This window comes from Plodia interpunctella, chromosome 26 (assembly GCF_027563975.2).
Source record: "Plodia interpunctella isolate USDA-ARS_2022_Savannah chromosome 26, ilPloInte3.2, whole genome shotgun sequence".
NCBI lineage: Eukaryota > Metazoa > Arthropoda > Insecta > Lepidoptera > Pyralidae > Plodia > Plodia interpunctella.
The window spans coordinates 5,570,437-5,594,425 of record NC_071319.1 but is presented as its reverse complement, the minus strand read 5'-3'; the positions used below and the strand labels follow the sequence as shown (position 1 = coordinate 5,594,425).

Here is a 23,989-nt window from a genome sequence, read left to right as displayed (position 1 = left end):
GTATCATTATAAATTATATAATATTTAGATCTATTCGATTAGATTTCAACTGTTGTCAAAGTACTGCAGAACAGATGATAAATCGTTTTATCGAATTGGTAATGAAGTGGTGGGCGAAAGCATTGTGATTTGTGACTTAACTCAAATGGTACATATCTCAAAAATTATTATTTTTTTAATACATAATATAAAGCAAATTAATTTGGGGCATTTATTTTCGACGATTGTGCGTTCATATGCACAATAGTCTCTTCTAAAATAATTTCGCTCTACTAATCTCGTCCATTTGTTTTCATTATAGATTTCCTGCGAAAAAACTGTTTGTGACCGGAAAATGTGGACGAATGTCAATTAGTCTTAAAAATATTTTCATCTAAAAAAACTAGACACAATTTTAACTACATGTTTGCGTTTATGATACAATTTAGCAAGAGCTACGCAAAATTCAGTTGATGAGCAGCAGAAAAACATTGTCATAGCTGAAAATTAGTAAAGTACGTCACAACATAATTTTATTTTCAAAAACACTGCTTGCTTGGCTGCTATATCTGTAATTGTTAGTCATGACCGTGACGGACAGGCCTGTGAATTTGCCAAGTAAATATCTAAATAATATCAAAACGACATGATGTCAACACTGTAAATAAAACTAGATTTGACCCCTGGTTATTAATATCGCAAGTATATATAATACTAGACTATAAATATACCTCAAGAAGTAGTCTTAATATTCTGGCAATAATATTTTTGCATCCTGACACTTTGATTATTTTTAAACGCCCATGTTTAAGAATCGATAGAAATAATTCGCTGATCTAATTATGTATTAGTTTCGTCGAAATACAAATGGACTTCGCTGATAGTATAGTCCAACAGTTCTGGGAATATAAAATGATGCAGGAAGAACATAAAATGACGTTACCATGTCATTTTATGCGATAACATGTGTCGCCTGATAGACATAATATATCTTAACTACCTAAAAAGGACCGAGAATATTGATAATAAATGTGTAAATTTGTTTGACAAAAAATATTTACAGACAGTCAATCAATAATATTAAAAGACAGAAGTGGATTATTAAAACAAATCAAAAAAGACCAAAAAGTAGAGATATATAGGTAAGTAAAATCCATTCTAGAAACTGACGTGAAATAGGTAACAAAAGCAAAAGGCGAGACAATAAAATTTATTTCAAAGTTGATTGATGGACCTTTCTTAACGTCCAGCGTTAAAAGTAGTTAAAATACTTAGCCCCCAGCTATTAACCTTTCGTTGCAATTAGCTCGGAACTCTATTAATCTTAGAAATCATTCGAATACTCGTTTATTCGATGCGATCGTGACAAATAATAGAGTATTTATCGCACGGCCTTGCCTCTCTGCATTTCGTAAGAATTATGAGCGTTGACGATAGGAATTTCACGTTTTTGTGATAATCTTTTACGATGAAAGCAAGTCTTTCGTCATAGACATCATCTTAATGGTTGTCTGTGGTCATACCTCCCACCATATTTCTGGTTACAAAAATTTCGTCTTGTGGAATTTTGCTGATTTTATCTTTGCGTTCAAATAGATTGACATGTTTTATTGTGTACTGATCTCGGAACAAAAATGTATTTAATGGGGTATGCCAAACAATGAAATTAAAATAAGATTATAAAACATCATGTTTCGATAGAATTCGTGTCGTAACAACTCGTCACATAAGATTTCATCTACTTAAATAGCCCCGAAAAAAATCGAAAGTTTAAAAGCAAATTAGGTTAGACTCCATTACAATATCGTCGCGAAAGAATTTTAGTAAATCTTGCAAAATATGACACAGCAAAAGATCTATTCGAACATCAGCCCCTCTCGTAGTTCTAACATCTATTTTTCAATCATGACTTCCTATGTACCCTTAGAATCTATATCTACATATAAATTCTAATTCTTTCAATCGTTTGACACTGTGAATGTGTGATATCACAATTGAGGTCATGGACCGTTGGTTGTTACGCCAAATGACCTCCGAATACCGGCGTTAAGAAGCCGGATCTCGGAATTACTACCGTGTCGTTATAGTCCAGTTATCTCTTTCACATACTTTTAAATTACCCGATAAACTGGATGCATAAGTATGCAAATAATTTCGCGCGGAGAAATTTTAAGGGCCTCTTGGACGTTACGTTGATTGTAATGGAAATTGTAATAATTACAAGATTCTTTTTACAACGAAGCAAACTTAAAAGAGGAAAATAATGAACAAAACATTCTAAAGAGACGATAGTTGACCAAACGATTAATTGAACCGAGTACCAAGAACGTCTTTACATTTTCAGACTTTGCAACGGTAAGACAATTTTTGAGTGGAAGAATCAATCTTGATTTTAAATTCTATGCAAAAAGACTTCAAAATTGCACAAGAAAGACCATAAAGTGTAAGAGAATTCGGCAAAGAAATGACTCGTGACGAAACCTACAGTTTATTTGATTGGTGGGCTGGTAACATGTAAAAGAGAAGGCAAATGGCAAAACCAATCCATAAACATTGCCAAGAAAATCGTTGCGTGTGTTCCATCCTACGTAATGACACCGACAAGAGCATTTATTTAGGAAGAAGACCAAAATTATTGATGCTATTACATCTTGTGTAGAAATGTTATTCACCCACAACAAATTAAATGCAGCTAGAGGTCGTTGACTCTTCATCAGATTATCAAATGCCTCTCCATTAGCCATGCAGGGTGTCTCACATTCAGTGCAAGTTATTCGTGTCAATTGACGCGACCTTACTACCAGCTGACTACAAACTAAATGAACCACAGAGAGACAACTCGGCAAAATGTTGAAGTAAAATTTCTTTTTAGATCCAATTTTTTGCCCAAAACTGTTTGGAATTCTTGAAGAGATAGGAGCTTTAGTTGTAGATCACTGAAGTGGATACGCCCTGAAAAATTCGCTAACTAATAGCGATAAACTATAAGCCATGTTTACATTTAAATTACATTGCGTGAAATGTTATTCTATCTAGGTATTTGGCGAATAACTATCCTAAATAGGAAGAAATAATGAGCGCCAGTAATTTAATGTGCTAACTTTGCACCGTAAATGATGTACCAAGGCTACTTTTATGGCCTTCCTATATAGGTTTGTTACATTAAGTAATTTATCAATTTGCAAAAGCTGAAAAAGAAATGTCAAATGAGAATCTACTTTTCCTTCATCCAAATCTTTCATCCTTATCCTAATTATTTTTAAACTCCCAAAGCATAAAAACAAGTTTATCATAAATGCATGTTACCAAAATACCAGAATTTAGGAAATACTTCGGGACTGTTTATGGTGTCTCTGTTCAGGTTCACCCACTGTATTCTGAATAAGCAATGCATGATCTTCATACTGATCATACTTCTATCATCATTACATTTCAAAGGTCAACACTGAAGCCAAACCATTTCTACGAATAATATTCTCGATAAAATATTGTCCAGCTCATTACACGCGTTTGCACGGTATTGGCTTCAAGGACATTACTGTCACGATTCAAATAGACATGTTTATTTTAACGACGAAATATATATTTACTTAATACGTTGAAAAACTCTGAAATCATAGAGGAAACTTGTTGTCTTAACGTGTTTTAATGCCGACTTAGAATTGGCAATGAATATTACTGCTTCCATGATATATGACGCTATAACAGGAGTAATTTTGGTGCCAAATTTTTTCTTTGTCTAGCCTGTTCGATTTTAGGTTCAGACATATTCATATATACAGATTTCATTTTAGGTTCAGACATATTTTAATTACTCCTTGACTTATTTCTTACTGCAGATAGTTAATTAGGCGGGTAAAATCAAAGAAAGGTTACATCGCTAACTAGTAAATAGTGTCATTATTTGATAAGCCATGTCAACTGGAGAGCAATGTAATGTGCAACTAGGTGCATAGCAAGTAAGAAAAGTACCCTACTTATCAGGGTAAAATAGCAAATTATTAGCGGCGATTTTTTACAATAAATTTTAATAGGATGATGTCGAATAAGAGAAGAGAGAAGGAGACACAAATGAGATGGACAGACTACTGTGTGAGACGATGTAATGCAATACTGAGAGTGGATGCTAGTATGATAGTAAACAAACTTGTTGAAGAATAGACAGACATTGCTTAGGCAACGAGTTGACAGCATAAAGAAATATATTGGAGATGTTGTTTCAATCCAAAGGCATAATGCATGAACAAAAAGCATATTTTTGACAGCCAACTAGGACAAACGATCAAATATTGATTTACAATCGTACAATAACCTTGTCGATATGCAACAATTCTCGAGTCTGTGTTACAACAGGGTTGTCAGAGGACAGGATTAGTAATGACATGTGAAGAGTGACGGGATTTGGATGTTTTCAATAAAAACAAGCAATTTGTGGAAATCTCTAACTGATAACACCATGGAACCTCTATTACGTCATCAAAATTGACATGAATTTAATTAATTAATTAAAATTTTGACATGAATTCCGATGTCATTTGAATAAACATTTTGGCTTCTTTTTCCTTTCGAATCTTACGGCGGTTATATTAAGTAAATGAAATAATGAAAAACTATTTATTCAAATGACCAAGACAAGAATATATTATTATGACCAGTAGTTATTTGGCCACTCCAATAGCTCTGTTTGTTTGATTAAGGTCCTCAATAGTACAGACTACAGAAAGTGGGGCAATTGCGATAGGACTTTAATTTTCGGTGTACCCTGAAACCTGTGAAGTTTCACCTGGCAACCCTACACAAGCATCAATAACTGCTAATTTATCCGCCAAATGTATCATTCTCGCGTCATTGCGCTTGCGTCACCAGCCAGCTTAGCTCATCAAACGACCGGTCTTGCCAGTGCGACATTTGTTGTACTATTTTCGAAAATAATATCCAACGGGACTCTGTCAAACTACAATTTCTGATTCGAGTTAGTAAAGTGACCAGTTAGAACTGTAATTTCTCTAATGTTCGAACATTTTTTGTCAACGATACTGCTTAAATCATCATTAATTTTGCAGTTTAGCCGTAGCGTATAGCAGTCACGAAGACTTTCGCATTTATAAAATTAGATACCTTTTTCATATGATAAAGAGGTAAAAAAAAAACTAGCACTTACCCACATCAAAAAGTCCAGAAGACCATTAACGCAGGACGTATGTCCAGGACCGAGTAGCAGTCGTAACCGACTAGTTATAATGCGTAGCATGTTCTGATCAATCGACTGTATTTTTCCGTAGGGTGATTAAGGGGTAACAGTTTTCTATTTCCATCCCCCTCGCCCCTCGCCCCTTGACCTTATGCAGAGATGAACTATACCTAATTAGTATTCCAGTATCATTTTTGTCGCTAGAATATCTAGTCTGGTTCTCTTTTAATAATGAATTGTAATTTAGGACAGATTTTATGTCTACGGATTAAATATTTCATCCTCCACGTCTTGGCCCTGGCAGAAGGGGCTAATGCGTGCCAATGGCCTGACAACTAGAGACGACCGTGCGTAGTGGACGAAAAAATAAAAAAGCGGACCCTGGGTTTCGACGCTCAACGGCTGAGGATGGAACCGGGAAAACGTTCATATAAGAGAGAGAGAGAGAGAGAGAGGTTGTGATTAATTTGATCAAAAAATATTATATAGATTGACAAAGCGAATTTCATTTCAACTGCAAGGAAACTTTGGAATCTAGTCAAAACGGTTAAGTCAATGATTGGACATAATGCAAAGTATATTATGGTAAGCATTGATTGCATTTAGGGAAAAGACCTCTGTCTTGCATCGCCATTTTATGCAAAAATATTCACGTAGGAAAAGCCGCAAGCGGGAACAAGTTGCACACAAATAAATAGCGAAGTAAGTAATAAATATTACTTGCGGGAAATCGTACTCACGAATAGAAAATGTAATAGAAAACCAAGTAAAGAGGTTGTTATTGAAAACAGATTTTACGATGTTTGTTACGTCTCTTGAGGTGAAATAGAGCATTTTCATGGCATGCTGTGGTGTAGTCAAGATTTTATGGATGTTATAATGGGACTAACTAATATACCAGCTGGCTCCGTGTACGCGTTCGAAGAAACGACGACAAGCTAGAATTAATTAAAATTAATTTAAATTTGTGGCTAAAGCCGGGACGAGCCGCAAATTTATTATAACTAAAAAGAAGAGTGCCAGAAACATAGAAGACAACGATTACGTAGAAAAGCAGATCTTAGGATTCGAAGATTAATGACAGAGGAAGAAAGCGGGAAATGATCAGACGAGAGAGAGAGAAAGAGAGTGAGAAAGCATAGGAGAAGCTTAAATGAATAACAACATTCGCGAAACGTCCCACTATAAAACAACAGAAAACCATCGGTCATGCGTCAATTATGACTCGCGTAACCGCGAAATTGCAAACATTACAGAGTACGCAAAACATCAAATTTTACGGTCGTCTAATGAGAAATGTTTTTTGGATGCCAAAGCCCGAAGCATTCATCAGAATTACAAAAATAAAAATTGTACAGCGCCCACGATTATAATCTGGTGGTCTATAGTTAATTTATTTGTTCAGCGACGCAAATGAATCTTGACTACATATATGTCAAGATCCTTTTATACTTATGTAATACGAGAATCGTTCTTTACGCAACAGGACTCTTTACACCATCTTTTTTGACCAACCAGATTCAAATCGTTTTCAGATTCCGATTCCGATTCATCAGCCTCCTGGAATAAGTTTAACCCATGTCAAGTTACCCACTATTTGGTTGCAATTAGCAGCAAATTTGGCTAAGTTTATTTGCTTTTGACTGTACTAGCGAAACTTCCGTACTCCAGACTAGATGATTACGAGCAGTTCACCGTAGTTGACCTTCTAGCCTACGCGCCACAGACTGGAGACTAAGTGGAAGCCGAGTATTGTTTGTGTGCGCCCTACAGCATAGCGATGAATGAAATCCGACACTTGCCCTGCGTGTACTCCTTATTATACCGTGCCCTGCGTATTACCTAGGGTTGTACTAGGGGATATTGAATACGAATGCATTATTCAGCGCTTATTTTCATCTTCGCCCTTAAATCTCCAGAACTGGATACAAAAAAGTTCAAAATCAAAGAGAAACAGACGAAACTTAAGAAAAATTTGAAGTTTGAAAATGTAGACAACAGAAAACCTTATTTTTTTTAGACAGTTTTATTATCACAAATATTTTTAGAGTCTCAAAATCCTACGTTTAACAATAATCGATGTTTACACATTCTGTTGATCAAATTCAAGTTGCTTAACTAGACGGAAGCCTTAAGTATATTATTCTTATTTTTATGTGTTGGCAGCCCTACTAGGCCTGGGTAACACATTGTCCCGGAGTTTGCTGGTTTGTTTATCGGCGCTTTATGTGGTTTGAATAAACGGTACGGGATGTAGCGCTTGACACAGCGGTTTGTGTGTGTACCACGCTGTGTTGAGTTACACGGTCAGTTTAAAACGAAAAATGTCTCAAAATCTCGCTATTATAAAAAACCGAGAATTAGTCTCGGTATTTAGTTTAACATGTGAGGTGCAGTCGGTCGCAGATGATTAGAAGTCAATAAGGTCGAAAATACCATACTAGTACCTAAGTCTGAGATGCATATATTGCACTCATACTTAGGTTCTAGCGATCATAGTTAAAAACCCATATGCAGGAATTAATCTAATTTTAAATACATACAACCATCTGCTATGAGCAGATGGTACCTATCTAGCCGCTGTGATAAAGATTATACCTGGGTCCGAATTAGTATTGAAGACCGGCGGCACCTAGATCTAGCCGAAATAACAAAGGCTAACCAATGTCTACCCAAACATACCCCAACATGTATTTCGGAACCACCACTAAATGCCAAAGGAAACTAAATTTAACTCGGACAACCTAGAGCTTTCATTGAGTTACATTGTCGCTCAATCAATCTATTGTCCATCGACAAACAGCATTTGGCTGCCATAGAGCAGTAAACCCGATCAGCGCCGCATCAATTAGTCCGTTTCACTACAAAGACCGTGAAAATTTACGTTTTACACGTCCGGTGTCCATATTGCTGACGTTTTGCGAACAGAACAGTCGTAAAACAATAAATTCCGCTTGTTTGTGTCTATTTATTTCAACTCCCTTGGTTCGTGTCATTCCTTTTGATGTCTGATACAAGGGCAATGACGTAACTACGTCTCTGTTCCATCCTCACATGTTCTCGGTTTCATTATCAGCTTTTATCAGGGGTCGGAGCTAAAAATTAACTTGGCTCAGCTTTTATGACCGGCTGGCCAGCTGTTATCAACCCATTTTGGGAAACCTATTGTTACCTACCAGTCATGGCCTTGATGAAATTTTTTGGCCTGTAATTCCTCTTATGTTCCTGTTAGATTCTACATTCATTCTATGCTTGATGACCTGGGCCTGGGTTCTAGACCCACAAAAATTTCATCTGCTTCTTTTCTCGCAAATTCGTCAGGTTTTCGTCACCGACAATCTTGCAGCCCGGAACCCAATACCTATAGCTTAATTACAGCTTCCTTGCCTACTTTACTTGCGTGGCTGATGATGATGACAACCCTAAATATTACGAACATGGCGTTGCGTGTGTAGTACCGTGAAGGGCAGTGCCTACGACCAACCCGAGCCTCTCGACTCGACAACGTTGCTATTATTTTCTGAATAAATGTTAGAAACAAATGTGAGAATTATGAATGTACTAGCTGCGCCTCCGGGCTTCGCTCCCGTGGGAATTTCGGGATAAAAAGTATATTCAATGTTATTCAAAAGTATATTTAATTAGTAAGTAATTCAATGTTATTTTCTACCTGTGTACCAAATTTCATAACTATTGGTCCAGTACATAATGCGTGAAGATGTAACCAAGAAACAAACAAACTTACTTTCGCATTTATAATATTAGTTGGGTTATGAATGTATTAGTTGCGCCCCGGGGACAATTTCTTTACTTATTACATTCACATGTCCAGGATCCCTACTGTTTAAAGCAAAAGAAACAACTTTGTCCCAGTAACTGGAGCAAGTAACTGCACGTAAACTCACACACAGGCATGATGTTACTTCCGAGGTGGGCACACGCCATTGGTTCACAGATCTTCATCGGTACTCCTGACGCAAAGTGATAAAGGGAAAAGGAATAATGTAATAAGTAGATATTCAATCAATCAAATCAGTCAATATTTCCAGTTATCAGTAATCAATTATTTCGTTTACAGTAGTAGATGATATGTTGGCATGAAAACGTACTACATGTTTCACCATAAGTATCCGGTATCCGCGTACCTATAATATGTTGAATTTTAAAATGAAGATTCGAATTTCGCATCTTCCTGATCGACGTCAATCATCCATGAGAAAGCTATAGTTGCTTCTCAACAGTCAAGGCTTTTATATCCTTTAGTCGCCTTTTACAGCGTACATAGGAGGGCATGGAATGGTCCTATACTAGAGACCCAAATGACGCGCAAATGAACACCTAATGAGTATGCAGCAAGACTGTATGAAAGTTTAACTCATGCGTGCATATGCGTATGTACGCATCGTACGAACTCATCATTATCAGCCTACCCTTATCCCACTTTATAAGGGATCGGTACATGTCAATCTCCTCCACTTCTTGTCTGATGTTAACCGACCGGTTACTTCTTTTAACCCCCGACGCAAAAAGAGGGATGTTATAAGTTTGACCGCTAAGTGTGTCTGTCTGTGTACGTAGCTCATCAACAGGTGAATTGATTTGAATGCGTTTTTTTTAATTTGATAGCTATTTTTTATGCGATGGTTTTTAGATATGTTTGATCAAAATCGGTTCAGCCGTTCAAAAGCTGCAACGAAATGAATATTGAAAGTCGGAGATTTTATATTTTTAAATTTGTCTAACAAATAAACTTATTTACATTAAATATACGCATCGTACTCTGGCGCATTTAATGTAGGTACACGGACCTATCCTTATTTCATTTAACTACCTATTTTTCTGTACTTTATCTTGTGGCGTATCTGCCAGAGAGGAAGTGAAACCGACCAATTAGACATACAAGCAAGAGGCGTAGTTACGCAACGAATTGTGTTCCGAACAGGTACGAATCTAGATAGGTAATATAATGTAACCTACATACATTGAGATTGGGTCAATTGTTGAACTACCCATGAAAACTAACTTACCCATATTACCATTGCGCCTGTTTCCCATAGAAGAAAAGAAAACTCATCCAAATATATTCTCCATCGAAAATTATTTCATCATAATAAGTCCAGTACTTATTTGAGTTTATTCATTACAAACAAAATATAAATATTTTCTCTTTATAATATGATGAGTAATGAGTATGGATGGATGAGTTTTTGGTTTGGTGAACTTGGTGTCAATGAATCATGTTCAGGATTCACTCACATTTGAGATAAGATAGACACACTATTGACACAATGATAATAAGTAAACATTATGATTATTATAACATGTTTGCTATGACCCACAAAAGTATTAGTTATAATGAATATTGTATTATTTGGATGCTGTGCTGTTTTTCTCGAATGGGTGCAATTAAGAAACAAATAGTAGGAAAGCGGAGCCTGGGCTTTGACACTCAGCCGCTGAGGAAGAAACTGGGAAAATGCTCAGATAAGAGAGAATGAAATGTTGTAATTAACTTTAAAAATAAAATGTTCATTGGATTTCATCTTAATGAACGTAATGAAATGAATGGTCATCAACTTGTACCCTACAAGTTGATGGCCATGGTTGACTACCATGGTACAAGTTGATGACAAAAACTAATCTAAAAAACACAAAAATGATGTGTGTATGTGTGGTGCTGTCCTAGAATAGGATTATGCCAAATCCTCTCATGGATGTTGTATCAGGCGATAAAGGGACACATGTCTTAACAGTACATAGGCAACAATAGCATCCCCAAAGAAGGTTGAAGACAGGCAGGTGGCCAATTGACAAAGATGAGAGAGAGATCAGAATAAAAATGATCTTTTGAGCTATTCTAGTTATCATTCTATGTATACTCACTATTCATAAAAAAGTAAAAGCATACTTTAAGCTATTTAATTATAGTATGTTTTGTTCTGTTCTGTAATTTCTAATATTGCAAAGTCTGACATGCACCTCAACATTCATGATCTTTGTCCCACTTAGTAAAATTCATCTACCGCTACCACTATTGCTTACTATTCGCTATTGTGGGCATCTATGCTCAGTGATACTATATAAAGATGATAACAATATCGATTGTTCTATAGTATAGTACCTATTTGAATGTATGGTAAGATGATTAAAAATAAATTTTCTCAACACTATTGTATTACCAGACTGCATCTCGCATCATTTCAAACTATCCAAAAGTTCCAACTGATAACACTATGTCATTGTTTTCCTTAAAATGTATGAGATTTTGTCTATTGTATAGAATATATTATAAACATGCTAGCTTGTCTATATCTATTTCTCATTAATATAGTCACTACTATAGAAAATGACTAGGTACTCAAAAAGCATATCGATGGTAATGCCTACGCGAATCGTGTCTTCCATAATATGATAACATCTCCTTGGAGTGGATCTACTTCTGGTTGACCTCCTAGACATCCATTGTACGAAACTAGAATTTCATAATAGGTCAACAACAAAACAATAATACGCGACACACTTTCCATGGGGACGGGGAATTACGAGTTTATCATACCATCAAGATCGTCTGTCTCCTTCTAACATGCAACGAATTGCAGGCAAAAACGAAGACAAAAACTTGCCAAAACTTTACAAGAAATAAAGTGTTTACTACAAGCAACTTGAAACTATTTTAAAGTGCACATTAACGAATGAAACTATGGCTAATAAGTGTTAACTTACCGTGATCAGGTATACATAAATCCAAAACAGATGTCAGGGTGAAATTATGAGTGAAAACAAGACACAAAACACTGTCATACAGCTCCCCAGAAAAACGTGCAGTTAATACGAGTACACTTCAGGAATCACAATTTGAACAACCACTGATAACTACACAATACACAGCACTTGCACTGATGTTTATTTACAAAAAGCTATAACACGAAATTAAATATCATCGCAAAGACGTCTTTCGCACTCTAACAAACTTCGGCCATTTTGCTTGATGTCATAAAAGAAAGAAATAGCATGATTTTGATACACCAATCAGCATCAAATACGAAACTGTGTACTAACCATAGACACGAAATTAATAAAAGAATAAAGTCCTATTCACTGTTCGTCTCCTCACCACAATCACGCAGCACGATCAGCACCTCACCGGGCACTAGTCACAGATAAAAATGTAAGTTCATATAGCTCACAGATATAAAATCATTACATTGAAGCATGGAATTAGTAAGTAGGTACTCCGTACAACAAAGTACTTATTAAATCCATGCATTGAATATATGTGGCACTAGTCAATTGACTAATTATTGAATTAAGAAATTTCTTAGAAGCTTTTTTTCCAGCTAGTTTTAAATTGAAGTAAGCTTTAACTTTTTTCATGAATAAGAGGTATAAAGTGTAAAATATAATAGTACCTATATAAGATAAAACGACCACAGTTTTATCCTAACAATTGGTATCAACCCTTGGTATCAATACCCCAGGGTGCAGACTATAATCTACGTTGGTCACCAGACACTTCTTGCCAAAGAAAACCATTGAATAAACATTTCATTTGTATAATACAACATTCATTACACTTATGCTTTTGTGTGGGCTAGTGAAGCGAACATATATTATGATAATCATAATATAATAAGTATCACATAAGATCGCTCATTATGCGGTCGTGGTAACTTCCGCAATGGCCGGTTAAGGTATGAATGAAATTAGCTTTATTTCAAGTTTAGAAGAAAACAGAAGCTGTCATAAAATGATTCTGTTCAAGCAAATGCGAATCCTTCCATACCTATTTTAAAATTGATGAAGTGTATTTTTTTTCATACATTAAATAACTACGAATGCAACGGTAATAATAATTTAAATATCGGTAATAATAATGGATGTGATATTGGCCCAGGACCGTCGAAGTATTTTTTTACCATGCCCGCTGATATTTATATTGGTTATGATTGTGAGTACTTACAAATTCAAATCATTTATTCAGAAATTACACCTTTACAGGCATTATTTCTCACAAGCTACAAACTACTTATTATCTTTTTATTTGGTACAAGTTCTGTATTTATTTTTGTGGCGCGAAAAAAGGTAGCTCAATACCCAACACTGGGTTGATATAGTCTGAATACGGGTGTATCGAATTTGTGAATCAATTATTTATTTACTTATCAAACATCAATCTTTGTTTCAGTTCAATGTCACCGAAATCTGGGGCATAGGCATGACAGTAACAAACGATACTGTAACTGGTGAGTATTTCGAATTTCCGTACCTACATTAACAATTAATTAAGCATTAGCTTACTACTATTATTTGAAACCACAGATGGTCTGTGTTTGAAATATGAGAGTTTTATAAATGAGAGAGCAGCATAGATACCACGAATCGATTACGTGTTCTATCTATAACTTGGCATCCTTAAACCATGTTAGTGATGAAAAATGAAATATAGTAAATTATTTGCATTATTCATAAAGGTGAAAAATCTGAGCCTGGCAATTATAGACCAATTTCCATATTAGCCGTATTAAGCAAGGTATTTGAAAAGATAATGCTCAATCAAATGCTACATCATTTTAACAAAGCGACTTGGTACAGACTTGGTAACAGAAGTGGGCGCTTAAATTTGATCCTGTTTTTTTAATGGCATAGTGGACAAACGAGCATGCAGGTCGCCCGATGGTAAGCAAACACCGCACCCCATGGAAACGGACAACCGGATAGGGGTCACTGGTGCGTTGCAGACTTGTTTTCCTCTTCATTTCTTTTCGTCTGTCGGTCGGATCCACCCAAGTCGAATCGGCTGTTACAAATTTTAGATACCCAAGTTCTCAATCTCGGCGTTCTCAATCGGCTATTAAGTACGTGGATATATTATTTCAATGAAGAATGGTCCTCAGCTGACATATTTTTATATTCTTGTTACAGCAACCATTGATGGCTTTTCTACAGATATTTATCGAGTCGTCTCTGAAGCTGCTACCTTAGTTACAAAATTTTTAAGAAAAGTGATTGAAAATAAGAGATTGGTCGGTATAGAAGAAGAATGGAATATTCCTAAACATTTAAATAAAATTGTTGATAAAAGGAAACGAAATGTAAAGTTTTGAAAAATTTAATAAAATATGTACCTAGACGAATCGAAAACAGCTTCTTTAGATTTGCTAACGATAGTGACCCAAGTTAAAGTAACTTTTAAGTTTTCAAGTTAAATTTATAACTTTAGTTGAATCATTATACTATTTTTATAATACTTCGCCCGGGATATACATGGGCGTATTGAAAAGTTGTATTTCCCATAGTCCGTAAGAGCTAAATTTTAGGTTCCAATGCGCAAAAATACTGGAGTACCTACTAATTCCATGGTACAAGCAAAATAGAAGATACGACGGCATCTATAGCTTTCTCTGCCTGTAATATATTACGCAAAGCTCAGCGCAGATGGCGCTACTGGTACAATTAAGGTACACAAACATTGCCAATAGAGGCAAAAACCGTCAATTTTCAATATTGTTGCAGATTTACGCGCCCGAATATGCTACAGTGTTGTTTCACAAACGAATACTTACATAATGAAAGGATTAATAAAGTACTCTAAAATAAACTTTTTATTCGACATAGCAATTTTTTTAAAGCTTTTGTATACCTAACATATAGTGCAGTACTCTGGCGGGATAAATGAGCTCCCTATTCGCTGTCTACGCTTTAGGCTGTGCTGTAGGTCTGTTGAGTTTATGGTTCGTTCGACTTATGCAAAATGGCGATGCTTGCTTGTCAACTTTGCAATTCTTGAACGAAAGTCTACATACCTACATTAAGTTTGTGAACCGAAATTCGTAAAGCTGCGCTGCCGCGCGGTTAATTTGACGGATGCAAATACTTTTACAAAGATATTATTTTGTTGCACAAAAATGTTTTCCGAAGCGGATTTTGATATGAATGTTCTCGTGTCCAATGTCGTAAGCCGGAATCGGTACAGCCATTGTAGGTTATGTTTGAAAGCGATTGAAAATCAAACCCAATACTTGAGATTACACGACCCTATTACTGTAAATAAATCAAACGGATTCAATCAACCTTTGTATGAAATATTAAATTCAGTCCTTGGAGATCATAAGGTAAATTTATTGTAGATATAGATAAAAATCGCTTCACCAGAAGACTTATTATATCAGTGATATAATAAAGACAGAACAAGGCAGCATCATGGAAACAGATTTTTAATTTTATTTATATTTCCCTTACAGATAACAGAAGATGTGCCTGGAATAGATGCGGTGTGCATGGACTGTGCTGAAAAATGCTTCGAAGCATTTAATTTTCAACATCAATGCAAAAACTCCACTTTTATTCTAGACAAAGTTTTTACAAATCTATTAGATAGTCTGAACTTGAATATTAATAATCACTGCAGTTTATACATTAGTGTAACTGAATCAGACTCACAATGTAATCTATTTATGAAAGAACCGGAGATTCAATCTAGAAGCAGTTATGAAATCCCAAGAAAAAAAACAAAGAAAGAGGTTTTACACTGTCAGGAATGTGATGAGATTGTGGATAGTGTGGCCACTTTGAAAGTACACAATATTAGTCACCATGGAACTGTGACATGCGAGATATGTTACAAAACATATGTGAATGATGAAGAACTACAAAAACATACAGAAACTGCACACAACAATCAGTGTCCCAAATGCCTGGTGGTCAAAAGTAATGCTCAGAGCTTACAGGATCATTTAGAAAAATTTCATACTAACTTTATTTGTAAAGACTGTGGAAAATCATTCCAAGGGCACGATAAATTATATGCACATGAAAAGAAACATCAGATATCAAAAAATGCATGCCCAAAGTGTGGTAAATACTATACAACTAAAGAATTCTATATAAAACATGTAAAGTTATGCATGGAAAACAAAATAGATCCCCATCCATTAAGAAGTAAAATTGTAAAAACAGAATTTTGCAACTTGTGTGGCAAAGGTTACAGTACAGAAAGCGGTTTGAGGGTTCATAAGAGGTTTGTGCATGGTAATGCAAAGCATCACGTCTGTCCTCAGTGCGGTAAACAATTTACGGCACCCAGTTATTTAAAAATACATATGGTCACACATACAGGCGAGAAGAATTTCAAATGTGAAATTTGTAAAAATAGATTTGTTTCAAAAGAGGCTTTATTGTATCACACTCGAAGACACACTGGAGAAAAACCTTACTCTTGTCATATTTGTGATGAGAAATTTGTGAATGCATCCACCAGAGCAGAACATGTCAAGTTCAAGCATATAGGGCCTACTCTGAAGTGTGACATTTGTTCACGCATGTTCGTCACTGCTAACTTTTTAAGGCAGCATGTTAAAAGGCATCATAATCCTACGAGCAAGCTTTACACTGGTAGGAGTCAGGTCCCTCCTGACTTGCCTGAAGAGCAGAATATTAGAATAGTTATGGCAAAAGAAAGTTAGGATTTTAAGTGTTTCAAATTCGAAAGCTAGTATAAAATGTGAAGCATTTTATTGTATTATACAAGTATTGATTGAAATGAATTCATGATAAACTGTTGTTATAGATAGATAGATAGAGACTTGAATTTAATTAGGCAATTTGTGTTAGGAACTAAATTTATACTTTATATAGTCCTGTTTTTCCACAGGGGCAAAAAGAAAATTAATTATAGGTAAAAATATTTATGTAATAAAAAATCTATATTAATATCATGTGTATATATTTTACTTAATAACCACAAGCATGCTAATAGTTATACAGTCTTAAGTTGCTAAATCCCTGTGAAGAAAATGATCATTGAAAAGAATACTTTTTGCTGGTACATAACATTTTATGCAAAATATAGAGATAGAATATTTCCGGTGTTAAAAACTGTTCAACTGAAGATAAATTCCTTATCAATGGCAGGCTGGGGGCCAAAAGACAATAATTCATTTTTATATCTTACAGTTATGTTGCCAGTGGTCTCTTTCTGGATTATTCCATCCCTTAGAATTAATTTAGGATCGGCACCGGCCACATATAATTTGCTATGAGGATTATAATGTCTGTTTAAATGTTTTCCAAGCTGATTCTTGGTTACAAATTTCATTTCACAAAGTGGGCACACTTTTGTTGGTTCAAAATGCTTTCTCCGCTTGTGTTCCATACGTCTAGATGCAGATAGGAAGCTTTCATTACACAAATCACATGGGAAAGGTCTTTCTCCAGTGTGAAGCCTAGCATGATATGTGAGTGCGGCCTGAGTGACAAACTTCCCTCCACACTGTTCACAGTGGAAATTTTTCTCTTTGGTATGCTTCACTATGTGATTTTTAAGTCTGCTTATAGCATCATACTTTTTCCCACACCAGTTGCATGACAAAGTTTGTCCAAACCCATGACTTATCTTCAAATGAGTTTTAAGTCCATTCTTTTGAACGTAACCCTTTTTACAAATATCACAATAAAATCTGGCAGTTTTCTCAGTAACACCACAAATTGTCAGATGAGTTTTAAATGTATGTCGGTTTAAGAAACTCTTCCCGCATTTTGGGCATTTATTTACTTCGTGTTTATCCATGTGAGCTCTCAAATCTTTCCTAGATGGGAACTGTACAAAACATAGTTTGCAAATAGCAGCGATGTGGTGAAACTTGTCATGATATCGTAAAAGTCTTTCAGTACTAAACATTTTTGAACACTTGGGACATTGTATTTTCTTAGAGAGGTGCATTCTTTCTGCATGTCCTTCAAGATGCAATGATGATGAAAACACTTTGGTGCAGTGTCGACAAGGATAGGTAGTTTTGTTATGTGCTTTCTTGTAATGTTTCTCAAGACGGCAATTTGAGCTGAATTTCCCCTTGCAAATCTCACATCTGACAACACTCTTTGGTTTCTTCTTGACTTTGCAGTAATTCTCTCGATTTTTAATTATGTTTTTTATCTTTGCCAAAGCAGACTTCTTGTTTATTTTTTCTTGATTTTTCCGGCTTGTGAACATGACATTTTCTGTGTCACTTACAACAACATAAGCGAGTACGACACTGGGACCAGCAGTGTCTGCTAGATCTAAAGTTTTTGAAAACCTAGCCATAAGGTCATTCCATTTATTATCTGAATGTTGAATAAGTTTCTTGAATAGAAAAGATTTTTTGACTGTAGCTGCACAGTTTCCGCAAAGTACTTCTGGTAGGTAGGGTTCCATAGTGACCTGTGAACAGAAAATTAAGAGGCAAATAATATCACATAATAAGAAGTGTCATGTCAAATATAGATCTGAAATGTAAAGAACAAAACTGAGCTGTGGCAAAGAGTACTAGTTAACTAGCTCTTACATAAAAAGAACCAGTTATTTAATAGAACATATAAATTAAAAACTTTAGAATCATAAAAAGTGTAGGTTTAAAACATGAATAATAGGATGTTTGTAAGCACTTACTCCAAGATCATCCAGCATGTCGGCAAAAGCCACAGTTTCATCAAAATACGGCTGCTGCAGTCTTACATTTTCTGTAATAAACACTTCTTTTTCGGTAGTAGTTGCAAAACATAACCTACAAACATGTTCAGTATCTCCGGTTATAAATCTAAATGCCGAGCGCACTGTCTCACCATCAGAACACATAGCTTGATTATTTTTCGCAAGATTCGCAACAAATAAAACTAATCAACACAATATTTTATTTCTGTAAAATTTCTCTTAGAAATACAAAATACCTAATATCGGTCTGTCAGAGTAATAGGTAACTATATAATATGATAACACAACTCAAATGTCAATGTCATGTCAACAAACCAAACATTTTAGAGTTGCCCGTTTTGAGTTCAGATTAGGTACCCCCTGTGGGTACCCCTTAAGAAAACCAATTTTTTCTTGTATGTGTCTAATAAACAACATTAATGTGGTGTGGTATATGACAGTTTGATAAGTACGTATCTGTGCAAAAGTGATCAACGCCGTGCAAAACTTGATACACCGGGTCTTTCTTTATATTATTTTGGTACATGGTCATTATTAATTAGGTCTACAATTTTAAGACTTATATGTATCCGCTTTCAAAAACGTTCTCCACAGCGGAAATGATCGAGAAACTAGATACTTTAAATATTATTGTACTTCTTGTAACAGTCGTTTTCAAAGTTATAAAAATTAAGATCATGTAGATATTCTTGAAAAACTGTAGAGAAAAATCAATGCTTGGTAGCGAGACACATAGCCATTAGCGTAGACCGTTAGAGACGACATGGTTCGTTAGTTCCCCCATTGGGCATGGGAAGTTGAAAGCGAAAAATAAATATGAAGATTTTCACTGAAGACGGTTAAAATTCCCTTCGTACCATTTGCTTGCTTATTGGGGAAATCGATATAGTTGTAACCCTGAATTAAAGGTGTAGTGTTGGCCTTTCATACAGATACGACGTTGTTCGATTACAAAACTATGGAAATTATAATCTTGAATGCATTGATTTAGAAAGGGCGGCGTGCGCTTGAAAGTCTCTGGTTGACAAAAATGTGAAGGAATAACAAATTTTGTATTTAATATTCAGCAAACATTCAGCAGAAATCTTATTATACTACAAACGGTGTACCGTGTAAAATAAAATACATTTTTAATCGATTCAAAATAAAACATAATCGATGTTTTTCCGCAACTTTGTTTGACCTTGTAGATTTTTACCCACCTACGATACTGTACAACTACAATATATATAGTTATGTAGTGGATTGTCTGTTGAAGATTATTTTACTAAAGTCTATTTTTAATATCTACGTAATTAGGACGCCTATCTAGGTAATGTTTATTTCTAGGTACGATATTTTTATTCCCCTAAATCGCAATAAGTTAATAGAAAATTTTAGAAAAGGAAGTGAATCATCACTGTGCCGGTTAGTTCCGGGTTCCGGGCGTATTCTGTTTGTCAATAAATAGTAATACTCGGTAAGTAAAATGTTTAATTTTATCACCTATACATTTGCATAATGTATTTAATAAGTAAGTAAGTACCTATTAAGTTTAGTCGTTAAATCTACCTATATTTTTTAACACTGATGTCATCAGTAAGTAGGTATGTATTTACTGTGGTGTGGTAAACTTCGGTAGGTACCATTTTGCTCAAGAGGAAAATTAAAAATGACGCCTCCTTTATTGATTAGGTACCTAGTTACTACTATTACGATGTTACGACATCTTGATACATTATTTTCGGTCAAACGGAATTTAAACGATATAGGTATCGGATTTGGAACTAAAATACATAAAAATAGTACTTACCTACCTACTTACCTAATGTAGTGAATATTCGAGTTCTCGATGATCATGCCTATGTGATCATGTGCAGTGCTATTCAAAATGTGCAGTATGATCGAGAATATTGAAGTGGAGATAGTAGATATTGTAACTCTACTTAAATTTCTGGTGCCGCGCCGTGTGCATAACACCTACCTATTATGTTACGTTTTTGTGCGTATTTGTTGCGTGATTACTTTTATTCTTGAAGATATCTACTCTTCAAGATTTCATCCTTGCTTTCAGATGATGACCTTTACCCCAATTACATTGGTGGGTAACACCTTAGGAGAGCGCCACCGGTATCTAAACTCGTTGGTGAACGATGCTTATCAAAATAAAGTACCCTTTCAGTCCATACAAGATTCCCCTGAATATTCAGCTGTAGATCGTCTGTTTAAGATAGACATCGCATCAAAACTTCGTCATACTGAGTACATTATATCTAATCTTAAAGACGATGACATGCTCTATGTCAGCAGGGCTCTACGAAGCTCCTGGCTTTTGGAACCGCAGTATAACGACGTCATAAACCCTGCTTATTTAGATAAAGTGCTGCATCCAGAGATGACTACAACAGCTGTGAACAAAATGAACAACTGGCTGCATGTAAATTTGAAAGATCCTAGCAGATGTCTTGAGTTCTTTCAATACCATTCTGAGAAAAACTTTGATCTAGCCTTGAAATTTCTTTGGAAATGCCCGGAAGACGTCATTGTTGGTACAATAGCGAAAATATTAAAAAAGATAACACCAAAACGTTTGAAGTTACTTTGTGAAAAGTGTCCGCGAGCTGTCCGCGTTTATTATGATTTAATGCCAAAGGACAAAGATGTAATAAGCAATTATACACGTCATGAAGGATATTATTACCGCTGTCTCACAAACCTCATTAATATCGATTCTCATTTACTTTTAGATATAGCAGAAAAGTACTACAACAGTTATTATTCCGATACATTTAGTTCTTCAGTTACTCGTGTGGTCATGAGCAAACATAAGGACCGATATGATAAGAAACCTGAACTGTATGCGGCTTGGCTCCTACACACACCAACGTTAGCTAAGTGTTTGAATAATGACGAAATCAAAGACATTGTTTTAAGACTTGCAAGAGCCGAGTATCTGGGAACAGATTTCTTTTCATACAAGCGTGTGGAACCGTTCATTAAACAACTTAGTCAAAATGAACGAGAATCCTTCAAGAAATTGGTATTTGTTGATAAGTGTATCGGTGATAAAGTAAAAGACTGGCCGTACACACCTCCCTCATCGCCATACTTGGAACAGGATTTTGAGACTCATATTTTTAAAGACAAAAAATATATACTAAACTATAATGATTGTGATATAAATGAGTCGATAATGGAGGCTTGTTGTTTGAAGAGGCGTATAACTAAGAAAAGGTATGGGAAGTGGTCAAAGTGTATCCAAGAAGAAACACATTTAGACAAGCTTTTTAACAAATATAGGTGCATTAATTTTAAAAACACCTTTAATGAGCTGAGTAAGAAAATACCAGCTGAAACTTCCGTTCAAATGCGGGAGTGCATGTCGCTAGTATTGGTCAGTAAGACTGGTGGCCTTATAGATAATGTGAAGGATCTTTTGGAGCTTTTGGTTTCAAAACATAGTAATGAAGCAGACAATTTCCGCGCTACCATAGTCAGAAGTTTGGTGAAACGTGCTAAAGTCTGGCAATTGCCGAACAATTTATGGCAACTCTTTCTTAAATTCGCGCACGGTCTCGGCTTAGACGGAGAGGTATCTGACGAAAACTGTAATGAGGGCCTGCACGCTGTAGTACTTAGAAGTATTTTGATGGCTGAGGAATGCTCTGTTAAAGTCTTTTCTATGTATCTGGAAAAGTTTTCTACTTTTGTTGAATACACTTTAAACAAAGACGAAAAACGTAACGTTGCTCACAAGTTGCCGTTTTTACTTCTAGCATCTGCGAGAGAGCAAGCTAAGACCAGTGAAGCGGTCATAAGATTGGAGACATTAATGAAAGTATTGCAAGATTACAATCTAAAGATCACTGAGTTTCCTGAGGTTTTGCCGGTGATTTCAATGCTTGCGAATCGAGATTCTGATGCTTGTGTGGGCTTGTTGTTGAACTTATACAACTCGCGAGTTGCCAGAAAAGATTTGTTTAAAGAAAATTTTGCATTCTTGCAAGACAACGAGTCTTACTTAAATGTTCTTCGACATGACGCCCAAATACTTATTGACACAGACAAACTTGAAAAAATAATCAGTGACAAGATTGACCATGACCAATTTCTCCGCAAATTAGCAATATACTTCTCAGAAAATGAGGGATTAGCAAAAAAAGTTCTATGTAAAATAGAAAAAGAAATGCTAAAAAGCCCTCGTGCCGATCTTGTCCGATCATTTGCGATACTAGTTGGATCGTCGTTTTTAAAAAAACTACTTGAAGTTGATGGGTCAGAAACTGTAGAACAGAAGCTATTGGCTATTAATATGAGAACTTACGGACATTTAGCTAAACCGAAATTAAATTTATTTGCTTTGGGATGGCGTCAAGCTGGTGTTAAAGCAGTAGCAAATCAGATATCCATCTGTAGTGCTAATAAAGTCGAAGAATACATGAGATTGCTTATGGATTGGCGACGTGCACCTAGACTTACATTTTTGTTAGCAAAGAGAATTGATAAAGAAGTAGAAATTCTTACATCAATTGCGCACGTGAGGCCTACTGTTGCAATTAATATTACTCTCCGCCATTTGATGCGACAAAGTGAATCATTTCATCCAGAAATCTGGGAAATAGGTAAAGTTGCTTTGAGAAAGAAAGATTTATCTCTGCCGAAATACGAATATTTATTGGATAGACTTTTGGATCTTATAGATGAAATACCTGAAAGTCTCAAGGCTGATTATGGAGCAGCATTGTTCAGGGTGCTTAATAAAGTATCCCGAGATAAAGCAACATATGTTTTAATAAAAATTGAAGATTATATGTTACCAGCAGACGAAAACTTCATCATTGATTTAATACAAGAATTCTATGCTAGTGATCTAATTGTAGGAAACGCCAAGGAATCACAATACGAGGATAAGCAACGTGCTTACTTGATTTTCCGAATTATTGGGCAATATTTAATGCTATGCAAAAGTGAGGAGATTCAAAAGCAAAGAATGGAAACCATAGGTACGCCATTTTTGAATCAAATGAAGAAATTGTTTGGTAAAAGTGACGATATGGATTCCCGCAATTTATTTTTGAATTACTGGAAAAATTTCATTTTTAATTTGAAATCTACTGATGTTTTTATAGACACCTCATATGTTTCATGTTTACCCGTGATGCAGCATATTGTAGTATGGCTAAAAGAATTTGTACCTATCGTAGAATATTTTGATGTTTATGTAACAATGCATCTCATCATATTGTATTTTAAAGCTATCAGACAAAGTGTGAAACAGAATCCCGTAATCTTCTCCAATACAAAAGACAGAAACGAAATAGGAGTAGAAATTGTTGGTGTAATATTTGGGCAGTATATAGCTCATGAAACTG

At 35.4% G+C, this 23,989-nt stretch overlaps 4 protein-coding genes across 15 annotated transcripts in view; 2 read left to right on the top strand and 2 right to left on the bottom strand.

Annotated features, from left to right (window-relative positions):
• RhoGEF2 (Rho guanine nucleotide exchange factor 2) overlaps positions 1-12,173 on the bottom strand; it is a 145,564-nt gene extending 133,391 nt beyond the window's left edge. For 2 of the 4 annotated variants that reach the window (XM_053764799.2, XM_053764800.2), the window contains exon 1: positions 11,894-12,173. The gene's annotated coding sequence lies outside the window, so the exon portion shown is untranslated. The remainder of the gene's footprint in view (positions 1-11,893) is intronic. The other 2 variants (XM_053764801.2, XM_053764802.2) reach the window with 1 other exon arrangement.
• A 730-nt stretch (positions 12,174-12,903) lies between these two features.
• Positions 12,904-16,879, top strand: LOC128681183 (zinc finger protein 431-like). 4 transcript variants are annotated; one of them, XR_008405944.1, is made up of 3 exons: positions 12,904-13,118; positions 13,356-13,413; positions 14,093-14,311. XR_008405944.1 is itself a non-coding variant. In XM_053764900.1 (3 exons), exon 3 carries the CDS (start codon positions 15,448-15,450, stop codon positions 16,630-16,632), a length of 1,185 nt encoding a protein of 394 aa, XP_053620875.1. In that variant the 5' UTR covers positions 12,904-13,118; positions 13,356-13,413; positions 15,412-15,447; the 3' UTR covers positions 16,633-16,879. The 4 variants fall into 4 exon arrangements, 3 of the variants coding, with proteins under 3 accessions (XP_053620875.1, XP_053620876.1, XP_053620874.1); XM_053764900.1 differs by lacking the exon at positions 14,093-14,311 and adding an exon at positions 15,412-16,879; XM_053764901.2 differs by lacking the exon at positions 14,093-14,311 and adding an exon at positions 15,412-16,879 and having other exon boundaries at positions 12,911-13,013.
• LOC128681182 (zinc finger protein 454-like) lies at positions 16,876-18,922 on the bottom strand. Its single transcript, XM_053764898.2, has 2 exons — positions 18,597-18,922; positions 16,876-18,368 (listed from the first exon to the last, which is right to left on the bottom strand). Exons 1-2 carry the CDS (start codon positions 18,780-18,782, stop codon positions 17,049-17,051), a joined length of 1,506 nt encoding a protein of 501 aa, XP_053620873.1. The 5' UTR covers positions 18,783-18,922; the 3' UTR covers positions 16,876-17,048.
• Positions 18,923-19,239: 317 nt separating this feature from the next.
• Positions 19,240-23,989, top strand: part of LOC128681270 (uncharacterized) — an 11,482-nt gene continuing 6,732 nt past the window's right edge. Inside the window, exons 1-2 of one of the 6 annotated variants that reach the window (XM_053765078.2) lie at positions 19,240-20,097; positions 20,692-23,620. In XM_053765078.2, coding sequence (XP_053621053.1) covers positions 20,692-23,620 — 2,929 coding nt within the window. In that variant the 5' untranslated portion in view covers positions 19,240-20,097. Of the gene's footprint in view, positions 20,098-20,691; positions 23,621-23,989 lie in introns of those variants that run through there. The other 5 variants (XM_053765072.2, XM_053765076.2, XM_053765074.2 and 2 more) reach the window with 5 other exon arrangements.

Excerpts from the sequence above, each read along its gene's own strand:
- LOC128681183 (XM_053764899.2), top strand. The coding sequence starts at position 15,076 with ATGTTTTCCGAAGCGGATTTTGATATGAATGTTCTCGTGTCCAATGTC. Across the intron at positions 15,283-15,411 it reads CAGTCCTTGGAGATCATAAG|ATAACAGAAGATGTGCCTGG; the intron begins GTAAATTTATTG and ends TTTCCCTTACAG.
- LOC128681182 (XM_053764898.2), bottom strand. The coding sequence starts at position 18,782 with ATGTGTTCTGATGGTGAGACAGTGCGCTCGGCATTTAGATTTATAACC. Across the intron at positions 18,369-18,596 it reads ACATGCTGGATGATCTTGGA|GTCACTATGGAACCCTACCT; the intron begins GTAAGTGCTTAC and ends TTCTGTTCACAG.